At 38.4% G+C, this 12292-nt stretch overlaps 1 protein-coding gene across 5 annotated transcripts; it reads left to right on the top strand.

Annotated features, from left to right (window-relative positions):
* Window positions 1-3053: 3053 nt before the first annotated feature.
* LOC101482452 (dehydrogenase/reductase SDR family member 11) lies at window positions 3054-11647 on the top strand. Of its 5 annotated transcripts, XM_004558220.5 has the most exons (9): window positions 3140-3230; window positions 4310-4382; window positions 5113-5257; window positions 7656-7865; window positions 8084-8178; window positions 10540-10669; window positions 10803-10895; window positions 10982-11047; window positions 11154-11647. In XM_004558220.5, exons 3-9 carry the CDS (start codon window positions 5126-5128, stop codon window positions 11193-11195), a joined length of 768 nt encoding a protein of 255 aa, XP_004558277.5. In that variant the 5' UTR covers window positions 3140-3230; window positions 4310-4382; window positions 5113-5125; the 3' UTR covers window positions 11196-11647. The 5 variants fall into 5 exon arrangements, with proteins under 5 accessions (XP_076729427.1, XP_024660738.2, XP_004558277.5 ...); XM_076873312.1 differs by lacking the exon at window positions 5113-5257 and having other exon boundaries at window positions 3054-3161; XM_024804970.2 differs by lacking the exon at window positions 4310-4382 and having other exon boundaries at window positions 3072-3161.
* Window positions 11648-12292: the final 645 nt, after the last annotated feature.

Below are 12292 nucleotides of genomic sequence, written 5' to 3'. Positions count from 1 at the left end.
CCCTAGAGACTGGTAAGTGGCCTTTGTTCATTAATCTATGTTCTCCAACCAGTTGGTGAATGGTTGCTGGAAGTTTTTGGCAGTCACTAGGTAAAATTCGGGGCAAGGAGGTATATGGTGCTGTACTAAAAACTCTGTTGTGGTTCCTTTGTACGGTAGCAGATTTCTGCACTCTCCAACAGTTTGTGTGGATGATGCAAATATTTCTGAAAACACTCACCAAATCGCTGACTGTCTTGACAATTTGACACTGCTCAGCAAGCACAATGCTCCATTGTCAAGGATGCAATAGAGAACTGTTTGCTAGTGTTAATTGTGGTTGTAATAAATAATACATTTGTTGTAAATAATTAAATGCAGGTATCTGAGAGAGTACACTTTTAAAGGAGTTGTCAATACAAAACTTAGCCTACCAAGAAATCATATAAGTTTGGTTTCAAAAACTGGCAGCAGAGTGTCAAAGTGCTGGCCACCCTGGTGTTTTGGTCCCTTTCAAGTGTGACTTGACCAAAGAGCAGTAGATTCTGGCCACGACTGTACTATGACCTGTAGTGGCTAATATTGTAATGGAAGTAAAAGCAGAGCTTTGAAATGCAAAATAGTGATGATCTTCAGAGGTATGTTTTCTTGGGACATTTTGTGCTCTTCACGAAGAACCAGCCATGGTTTAAATTCCATACATCAGTATTGCCATGTTTATATCAGTGTTATCTTAATATGAGTAAAGTGTTTGTGTTTAAAATGCAATTAAAAGGAAAGTTCAATGAGTCACAGTAAAAAGCATGAAATAAGAGAAAATCACGACTCTGAAAATGCAGAGAGGCGCTGAGCACATATTATGATGGCACTGGCAACATCTGTTTTTTCTAGAAGCTATCAGAGAAGAGAAAGCATGTCTGTCATTTCTCCACAACTGTTCCTAAAAGAGAAATCCAATTTAAAATACTCCAACTGCTGCAACTAATACTACTGCCACAAATAATAATAAATAAAGTTAATGATAATGAGGTTTTTTCTGCTGTGTCATGCTGAGATGACACCAAGAAACTAGGCGAGCAGCCAGTTTATGTTACTCTATAACCGAATTGCAATTCATCATCCATTATAACTCTGTACACATGACTCTGTGTCAAAGTTCATTTTTATCAGTATAATAATGTAACAATGCTTAGTGTAGTTTTATTTTATTTTATATGGATCGTTTATGGAAATTTGTTTCTACCCTAACCTAATTCTAACTACCGGTAAGTAACAAAGTAACTAATTACTTTTAAAAATAAGTAATCAGTAATTAGTAACTACTTACTATTTTCAAGTAACTTGACCAACACTGCTGATAACACATGAGAACAATAAACGTATCATTTTCAGTTGAAACCCACAAATTGAACGGTAATGTACACTCGTCTTTAGGTTTTTGATAGTTCGTCACTGTTTCTACGTCTAGTTGGTTGGAATGGAGGCGAAGTCAACGGGATCCGTTCTCCCTACCTAGTGCGCGCTCCCGACGCAGAGGAAACTAATTCTGTCGGGGATATCTATCTTGGCACGTCCCTCTCTTCAAACTTTTGGTGCGTGAGCTGGTTAGGGGAAGTCTGATTTTTAATAAAATCTTTATCGTTTAAAAACCATGTCTGAACCTTAAGTATAAATGTACTTGAGAAATTAAGCATTAGTAGTATTAATGAAGTATAGCAAGATATGTAAGATAATTGTAAAAATTTTAGAAAAAGAAAATGCAAAAATAAATAGAAAATATATTTATGTAATATCAATAAGTGACACATCACAAATACATGTAAATAATTAAATAAAATGGTGAACCTACTGACTCGTTGTTATTCTTAAGCTGTGGTTTTGATTACTAATTGACTGAGTTTCTTTTATTTTTTTGTGTCTCTGTCAGTATTCCAGCATCGTACATTCTGTTTTATACTTAAAATGATAAGTAGTCTTAGAGGTGGATTCTTTGTGTTTTAGTTGACTGTAGCCTCCCACATGTTTCTCTATGCTGTGTGTTTTTCTCACAGTGCTGTGTCTAGTTGGTTACTTTCGGCTTTACTTTGTGAGTTGTCTTTTCTGCTTTCCTTCGGTTTTGTTTTTCCATGTCCTGTGTTTTTAAAGTCTCGGTTTGCTTGTGTGCTCTGTTGTGTCACACTGTGTTCCAGCTCGCTTTGCTCCTAATGTGCTTCCTGCTGGCTTCTTGTGTGTTTAGTTAATGTGTAGTAATGGCATAAACAAATGCCATGTGTTTTGAAACTCTGTAACTAGACTTCATTGTTTTTTTTAATCCCCTCTCTCTCCTGCGGGTAGTTTATCCTTAAAGCTCGGGTCCTCTACCAGACCCTGGGAGTATGAAGGTGCGCTCTTCTAGGACTGTGACCTTGTCAAATAATGGACTGAATTTTTTTTTCTACTTCTTTGCTACATTTATGAAGATGATTTTAACTTGTCATTAAACAGTTTTATGAAGTTGTTATAGACATTATATTCTAAGGTATGAAATAATCAAGTAATTATTTTGGGGGGAACTTTGTTGTACTTCCCTATCTAATTGCACTTCACGGATATTTGTTAGAAAAAACTTTATGGTGTAAAACATTAAACCTTAAGTATGAAAATATCTGAAAATATATATTTCAGTATTCAAAAAGAATTGCTTAAAATAGTAATATATCTAAGTTGATAGTGAAATCCGGGGGGATAAAAATACACAAATCAGTGGTAAAATAGCTCATATATATTTCTAGTTGCGTAGCACCAGGGTACACTCAGGAGCAGGCACGTGCAGAGGGGGGGGGGGGGGCTGGAGGGGCTTGAGCACCCGCCCCTTTCCTGATGGGTCCCCAAAGTGCCCTTTTGTTGAGGCAACTTTTAATTTATTTATTTTTTATTTAATTTTTTTTATGTGTGTGTGCGTGCGGAGTCCTGTCTGTGCCCCTCAACAATAATACATACTATTAATCACAGTTTTGCTAAATAAAAGGATCTGGCTTGCATCAGTCACATGATCACATTTAAGCAATAATCGCTCCTGACGGCAGAACGCGCTGGTTACGAGCCGGGAACGAGCTCACAAAGAGCACGCGCATTTTTTGCAGTCCGGAGCTGTAGGAGAAACACAAGTTAACTCAGAGATACAGAGTGATGCGACAAAACCAGTAAGTAGGTGTACAGCGTACACTGTAGTGTGTAGCACCCAGGAGTATTGGCTTATTACTTACACGTTGGTAAGTTGTCTTGTCGCAATTTGACGAACTGAAACAAATGAGCGTGCTTTGTTTGCAACAGCGCGACGAACACACCTGTCCTTTTATTAACTGCACAAGTAGTGCTGGTCATAGCTGCTAGCTCACTGTGTAAGGCTGTCATGGGTCTGTAGCTCTGTCACCGTTTTAGTGAACATATTTAGTTTTAAAGTAAGTTACAGAGCTTTTCCTGCCTTTCTGGGGGGGATTATTTTTTGCTAAAAAACGGTCTAATATGCATGTCCACATAATTATGCATTATTATAATATTTTAAAAAACACACGCTGTATTTTAAAAAACATACATTTAAAAGCAGATTATATTAGATTTATATTTTAAATAAGACAAAATTTGGATTTTACAGCAGTAAAATGATTGTATCTCTACAGTTTAAAAATGTAATAAGCTTTGCCCCTGCACAGAGTGGATAGTGAAACAAATGGAATCATCATAATGACATTTTTTCATATTTATTACTTCCCCCTCCTCATTGCTTTATTATTGTAGCTCTAGTAACAAATAATAATGTAAGGCTTCTGGATCAGCACCGTGATGCCCATAGTATATACAGTATTCTGAAGAAGGTCTAAAATGTCACTGTGTGTGCTTGCATGTGTTTGTTTTATGTATATGGATTTTTTTTTAATTATTACTCATGATATAACATTGTCCAGACATGCCTGGTAAAGACATGAGGAGGAAACAGTAGGAGCTGTGTGAGGCTACTAAAGGCAGTGCTATAACATTTTTCTGTCATCATTTTATTATAGATTAAGTGCAAGAGTTGTTAGGTGTGGATGATTAGATTATAGTTTATTGCAATAGCAAGTTGTGCCTTGTTCTCAGATAGACAGCAAGTGGAGAGTGATATATGAGATGATGGGATGGAAGAAAGAAGAGAAGCAAAGAGTGATTCACAGGCAGAGCCTACATTATTTCTCACAGTTTTTTGCTGCCTTATGGTTCCAAGCGCTGTCACCAATCTTTGCATTTTTTTATTATCTCATGACACTTGTTTAATCAGCTACCATCTCTGCTATGGACTTTTTAATGTCTACAGTCTCAGATCAACACAGCCCTGCCCTCAAGCACTATCAGCAGCAACCCCTCAACAGCAACATTGTACCCATCAGGTAAAACATAGGCTACGTTTGCTTTGCCTTGTCGCCACCTCACAACAGTGATATAGTATGATGCGATGCCATATTAGATTCTTGATGAATGTGTGTTGTTGTTATTCAGCCTGGTTCAATGTGCACCTTTTTAACTTTGAGCACCCGCCCCTTTAAACGTCTCTGCACGGCCCTGCTTTTTAGCGCCTCTTACTGGCAGATGAGGTGACCTGGTGGAGCAGTGGCGAGACAGTTATTATTGTGAAGAAGTTATCCAAATAAACTGTAATGCTCGTGGTCACAGAGACTTAAAACTATATGAATACATTCCCTCTTAAGCCATGCTCTTTCTTTGCCGTTGCACAGATTTTGAGTCACGGCTTCTACGTCGTATCTTTGATTTTACGGAGCAAATACGCAGTGGGAGTTACATTTGTGACAGGTCTGTCTGTTCTATTAATGGTTGATATGTTTTAACTTCAGTAAAGTGAAAGATATGCGTTACTGTCAATTAAATGTGAGTAAGGCTATGATCGGTTGAAGTACGGTATGTAATCGCAGTGACAGAACTGATGCTACTGCTTTCTACGGTTTGCAACTGATTTACGTGAACGCCGCATACGCCGAGACGTATGACGTACTGATTGTGCGACGTTTGCGGTTCGCATGTGCTTGACATTTCCAGGGCTCACTGTGCTGCAGGCTCAACGTCCCTTTCTTCATACTTGTGGTGTTTTCGTGTGTGTTGCAGTTATCGGGCTGTCATGGAGCGCTGGCGGGGCAGAGTGGCTCTGGTGTCCGGAGCCTCGGTCGGGATTGGGGCGGCTATAGCCGTAGAGTTAGTCCGGCTCGGCATGAAAGTGGTGGGCTGTGCCAGGGACGTCGGAAAGATTCAGGTTTGCTCTGATATAGAAACTCAAACTTTCTGCAAAGAGTAATTTAATGTAAATCGCACAGTAAATGTTGCTGTTTATTGTTGGCTTTATGCAGAAAATTTGCAGCCGTGTCACTTATTTGGTAAACGCTAATTGTGCTCGTTCTTGTATAGCGCTTTTCTGCTTTACACTTTAGTCGTCGGTTAAACAGCTTGCGCACAAAATGTTAATTCCAACTAACTGTCACTCATGCTACTTTCAACAGAAAGTGATATTATATGAGAAAGACAGAATATGACGACGGTTTTATGTTAAAACGGCATTTGCGCAGATTTCTTTACCTTAAGACTTTGGCCAGTGATTATTCAGATGGCAGAGATTCGAGTTGGTATAACATCTGAACACAGATCCGTAAGCTGACTGTTTATAGATGGTATGCACTGCTCTTTGTGGTGATATGCAGTGGCGGTCCTAGCCTGTTTGGCGCCCTGGGCGAACACTCCCTCTGCCACCCCCCACCCCCGCACTCACACTCACACACACACACACACACACACACATGAAGAGAGAGAGAGAGAGAGAGAGAGATAGAACTTTATTAATCCCTCGGGTGGGTTCCTCTGGGAAATTCGACTTCCAAAAACCACAGCAACGACCGAAGTTACAGTTACAGAATTGTTATATATATATATATATATATATATATATACGCACACACACACACACACATATATAAATACAGAGACAAATATAAATAAAATATACAAAGGGGATAAATAGAATAAATAGGAATAAAAAATAAAAATACAAGTGAATTGCACATTTCAAGTATTGAGTCTATTGCACTGTTGACTATTTACAAAAAGTATTGCACAAGGTATTGCACAGTGAGGTGAAGAGGCACTACAGCTTAGTTGTTCCCCCCTCCTTTGTCCTCCTGTTTCCCCTCCCTCTCCCCTCCAGAGAGGAGTTAAACAGTTTGATGGCGTGTGGGACAAAGGAGTTTTTAAGTCTGTTAGTTCTTGTCTTGAGAGAGTATGCATAGTATGCAAACGGCTACCAAACAGCTATCATATTTCATCATACAATGAGAACAGGACAAATCAACAATTGACAATGACTAATTAATATTTAAATCTGTAACATAATGTATTGTTTGGAGTTTGGAGTAGTCTGTTACTGTTACTATTTTTACCAATTGTTCTTGGAACAACTGTAACCCACATAATTTCCTTAGGGATTAATAAAGTATTCTGATTCTGATTGTTTCAGGATACATAACCCGCCATTATCCAATGACACATCTGCTTACCTGTATCCTTCGTTTCTCCTCCTCTTCTTTTCTTTTCTTTTTTTCTAAACTGAGCACCTGATAGCTTTGAACTGTTCTTGTCCATCTTGGTTTTAATTTTGCACTCCAGTATGAACACCCATCCCCCAACTCGAGGATCACCACAACATAACTTAATAAACCTACACCTTAGTTCACAGATTCACTTTGTCTAGGGTTTATTTCTGGGATTTCACACAACCCAGTATTCAAATCAAGAATACATAATGGGCTTGGATTTACAGCATTATGAATGAAATGTGCTCTATTTGGAAGCAGCAGGGCTCTCCTCCCCTTTCGATGTGTTGTGTGTGAGACTTTAAATCATCAAACTGTAAATTATAAATTTTAAATTGTTATTTATCCCTTTACCCCGAGTCTTAAGTGTATATTTATTTTCTTACTCTTCTTATATTTATTGTTTGTTTACTTGCACTTTTGTAACTGGAACCTCGCCGTCTTGTCTCTCTATATACTGGACTGTATGTAGCGGAGATGACAATAAAGTTTACTTTGACTTCAGCAGCAAGCAGGCGCACCGAGGGCTCTCGCTCTCACTTTGAACGTATAGAATTTCGCAAAATCATCGGTGCAAATTATAAGTCTGTATCATAATGTCAGGCGTTTTCGTGTTTGTTGGTTTGTTTTTATTTTGGGGGTGGGTTATTAGACGCTGCTCTAGCCAGCCAGTGAATCCCCCGCTGCCCCGCCCTCTCCTTCCTTTGCCGCAAGCAGCAGGCGCAAACGGAGGGCGCCCTTACTCCCAGCAAATGGGCGATAGAAAACCGATCGGTGCCTATGCCATTCCCAATATGCGCTGGCATGATGTCGGGGCAGCATGAGCACGAGCAATTTTCTTTTTAATTTTTTGTTTGCCGATGCCCGTGATGCCGCCCCCCCACCACGATGCCGCCCCAGGTAACCGCCCGTGTTGCCCGTATCAAAAACCGCTACTGGTGATATGCAAAGTGAAACCAAAACCTATTTATTCGGACTAACTTTATATAGATCTAACATTTGAACGATTTTTGCATACATTAAACACTGATGGGATTCTGAAGTGTGTTATTGTTTCCTGTTTGGTTTCAGAAACTGGCAGCAGAGTGTCAGAGCGCCGGTCACCCTGGCGTTTTGGTGCCTTTCAAGTGTGACTTGAGCAAAGAGGAGGAGATTCTGTCCATGTTTGCAGCGATCAAAGAGCAGCACAAAGGTGTGGACGTGTGCATCAACAACGCTGGCTTGGCTCATCCAGAGCCGCTGCTAAGTGGCAAAACCAGCGGCTGGAAGAACATGATGGATGTAAGAGCTCAGATCCTGGTTTACATTGATGTGACATTCACTAGTGGTTTTCAAGTAAAACATTGAACTGAAATAACAAATGTGACAAAGGTCACCCATCAGTGATTTTACTGCTGTGGTATTGTTTAAACATTAACACTTTCAAACAGTTTTAAACAGAATTCAAAGTTGCTTAAAAACCTTTGTTGTGCAAGATTTCTCTGTTTGTTTTCTTGCAGGTGAACATCCTTGGGTTGAGTATTTGCACGCGTGAGGCGTATCAGTCAATGAAAGAGAGAAACGTGGATGATGGGCACATCATAAACATAAACAGGTGCAGTTTTATTTGCTTGTGCAAGCTTGTGAAGTGAAAAACTGTTGAATTAATAAGAACACACATATGTTTTCATGTTGGCATGTTCTCTATTCAGATTGTGAATATGATATTAATTTTGCAACTCTGCACAATTTTTTATTTTTAAATGGCCGACATTTTCTAACTTTGAAAGAAAGCTACAAGTGAAATGAGGGCAGGACTTTTACATTTTAATGAACTTCGTCACATTCAAGCAGGTAAGTTTACACAATGCTGCCTGTCGGTGCAGTTGTGCTGAGGGGTGTATTACGGATGAAGTTCAACACAGCCAGGCTTTCTTTAGGTTAGCTGGCTCAGCAAAACCTAAAGCCCCATTATGGTAGTAACGGTTGTCACAATGGTGGTTGTCAACTTTCTCTGTTGAGTGGGACTTTGTTTCATGCGCTGAGCACACTAAAAACAGGCGTTTTGTTGACAATAATGTTAAAATACGGATTAAAAATCGCTAAAGAAAAAATATAAAACCTATAGCAGCGAAATTCAACAATTGCAAATAAGACAAAAGGTTAATGCTGCAAATCTTGGGATTTTGCTCAAAGAGCGGTAAAATAAACAAATTTAAGTTTAATTAAATTATTTTATCATTGAGTTCCCTCTTGGTGCGGCCTATTGTCCCACAGGTTAACACAGGAGACATGGAAATTTCTTTATGTTGTCAATATATCAAAGGGAAACTAACTTGATTGCTTGAACAAAGACTCTTGGTGTGTGTTCTGCTGCACTTCCAGCAGAATCAAAGTTAAAAACAAATCACCAAACTAATACATGTACATTCCCACGACAATGCAATGCTTTCTTCAGTGGTTTTCATAAAGTTCAGCTTAAAAACTTGGACATATAAAACATTTTCCCCCAGCAGAGAATCTGTATTTCACTTAAAACATGCTATGAATTAAAAAAAAAGAAAAGAAAAGAACGAAATCAGCTAAAGCATGGCGCTACCAGTCAATTTTAGATGAAAACTCAGAACACAACCTGCTCTTACTGTGCTTATTTGGCCAAGTTAGAGAGAAAATTGTGCCTTTATGCTCAAGCCTCAGTTTGCTAAGCCATTAATCTGGCTTCATAGAAAACCCCCCTGGCACCCTTTTCAATGAGGAATATTCTCCAGTTATCCAGAAACCTTGACTCGGATGAATTTATTACATGGCGTGTTGCTTGGAAAAGCCTGTTTTTTAACGTTTGAGTCTAAGGTTTATTTTAAGCACCTGACTGCTCTTTTTTTGCTTCTCATCCATAAACTCTCTCCATAATCTTTTGCGTGACTCTTGTGTTGGTGGTTAAAGAGGTTTGCCGTGTTAGAGTCTGAGGTGGAGATCGGTTTCCTGCATAATTTGCAGAGCACAGTTTTCTGGTCCATGTCAGACTTTTCATAACCAAACCATATCCATGCTACAGAGCTAGCCCCTCGTTTAGAAATAAGGTCCTCAATTTGTTTTGAGTGGTCTTTCTGTTTGTCATCATTTCAGTTTATTTTGAAACATCTCAACAGGATCTTGAGCTTTATTGTAAAAGGTTTATGTGGAAAATAAACAAGCGGATGACGGAGCCACACACTGGGTTTACCGTCGTAGCTGCTAATGACAACATGTAAAAACAGTCACTTGTCCGTCCGTAGTGTGGTTATTTTAAATATAAGAGAAAGAGAGATTTTTAAGAAATTAATATAGCCACTACAGTGACCATCAAAACGATGAAAAAATATGGTCGTAAACAGTTTATTTTGTGACACCATGAAACAAATGATAGCGTAATATGAAAAGATAGACTTTTTCATATCGTCTTCCGATATATATCGTTATATCGGACAGCCCTAACACCGAAGTGATTTCTGTTTTCTGTAGGGATCGGACCTTTTTTGCACTGAAACAGCCATCACTTTGCTTTGACAAAATGCCTGTTATTACAACATTTAGAAATTTGCAAAATAACTGAGTCCAGATTTTAAAGACCTCATTGAGGTCAGTGTTTATTCATCTGCAGGATAAACCATCAAAAAAAATGTCAGACAGTATTTAAAATGTTCATAAAACTGTCCTAAATAAAGTGACATCTCCAGTTATTTTGGCCAACCAGAACCCAAACTAATATGAAAGCTGAAGGAAAATCCAGACTGGAGATCAGTATCAAACTATCAAATCCAGATTTTGGACTTAAGCAATTTTTGTGAGTATAAACCAGTTTTTGCAGCTCTGGACCTCAGCTTCTGTGTGCCACAGAAGTTCTTGCATCATTCAGTCAGACTTGCCTTTTAAAAGAAGAACTTTTAATGTTATTTCTGCTTACCTGCTCAGGTTTGTAATCTGTTTGATGTTGCAGTATGTCCGGTCATCGTGTACTTCCCAATGCAACTACACATTTCTACACCGCCACCAAGTTTGCTGTAACCGCTCTGACTGAGGGCCTGAGGCAAGAACTGCGTGCAGAAAAAACTCATATCCGAGCCACGGTAAGGCTTTAAAATATACCATAACCAGCTCATAAAGTGCTAGTATAATTCATAATGCTAGTAACAGTTGCTATGAGACGCATACACAGTACGTACAGGAGTTCCCTCATGATTTTTTTTTTTTTTCTTGCAGAGCATTTCTCCTGGTTTAGTGGAGACTGAATTTGGTCCACGGCTCTTCAAAGACGATCCTGATAAGGCTGCTGGTCTATACTCAGAATATAAGGTAAAGGGATCATTCCTATAATTAAAGTATCGTTGATATGATTACTCAAGTAAAGAGTATTCAGTCACTTTTCACTTCTCTCACAGCCTCTGGAAGCAAAAGATGTTGCCAGTTCTGTTGTATATGTGCTCAGTGCCCCTCCTCATGTTCAGGTTTGTGCTTTGCTCTTGTTTTTATGCTTTTTATTGTGTCTTATTAAGACTTTCCTGTTTAACTTTGACTCATAATAAGACAACGTTCACGTAACTTTTGTTTCAGATTGGAGACATTCAGATGCGAGGGACAGAGCAGGTGTCTTAGAGCTGCACCACAAGACCCTCTCAAATTATACAATGACAGATTTCACTTCTTTACAACATTTTAAAAGATAATGACTTGATACGATCATGAAACAATTTTATGGTGTTGTTTTTTTTTCACAAATGTATAAAATAAAAAAACAATCTTCAGGGGAAATTTGTTGCATTTCTTTTTTCTTTCTTTTTTTTCTTTCTTTTTTTAAATTGCATTAAGGGAAGTCTGATTTTTAATAAAATCTTTATCGTTTAAAAACCATGTCTGAACCTTAAGTATAAATGTACTTGAGAAATTAAGCATTAGTAGTATTAATGAAGTATAGCAAGATATGTAAGATAATTGTAAAAATTTTAGAAAAAGAAAATGCAAAAATAAATAGAAAATATATTTATGTAATATCAATAAGTGACACATCACAAATACATGTAAATAATTAAATAAAATGGTGAACCTACTGACTCGTTGTTATTCTTAAGCTGTGGTTTTGATTACTAATTGACTGAGTTTCTTTTATTTTTTTGTGTCTCTGTCAGTATTCCAGCATCGTACATTCTGTTTTATACTTAAAATGATAAGTAGTCTTAGAGGTGGATTCTTTGTGTTTTAGTTGACTGTAGCCTCCCACATGTTTCTCTATGCTGTGTGTTTTTCTCACAGTGCTGTGTCTAGTTGGTTACTTTCGGCTTTACTTTGTGAGTTGTCTTTTCTGCTTTCCTTCGGTTTTGTTTTTCCATGTCCTGTGTTTTTAAAGTCTCGGTTTGCTTGTGTGCTCTGTTGTGTCACACTGTGTTCCAGCTCGCTTTGCTCCTAATGTGCTTCCTGCTGGCTTCTTGTGTGTTTAGTTAATGTGTAGTAATGGCATAAACAAATGCCATGTGTTTTGAAACTCTGTAACTAGACTTCATTGTTTTTTTTAATCCCCTCTCTCTCCTGCGGGTAGTTTATCCTTAAAGCTCGGGTCCTCTACCAGACCCTGGGAGTATGAAGGTGCGCTCTTCTAGGACTGTGTTCTTCTGAACAGAGGTCTGATATTGTTCCTGGGATCTGCTGGAGTTTCCCACTCTCACATACATTAATCACATAATTTCAGTTTCTGTGAG

This window comes from Maylandia zebra, linkage group LG14 (genome assembly GCF_041146795.1).
Source record: "Maylandia zebra isolate NMK-2024a linkage group LG14, Mzebra_GT3a, whole genome shotgun sequence".
NCBI classification, from domain to species: Eukaryota; Metazoa; Chordata; class Actinopteri; order Cichliformes; family Cichlidae; genus Maylandia; species Maylandia zebra.
This window is presented reverse-complemented; position numbering and strand designations above follow the sequence as displayed.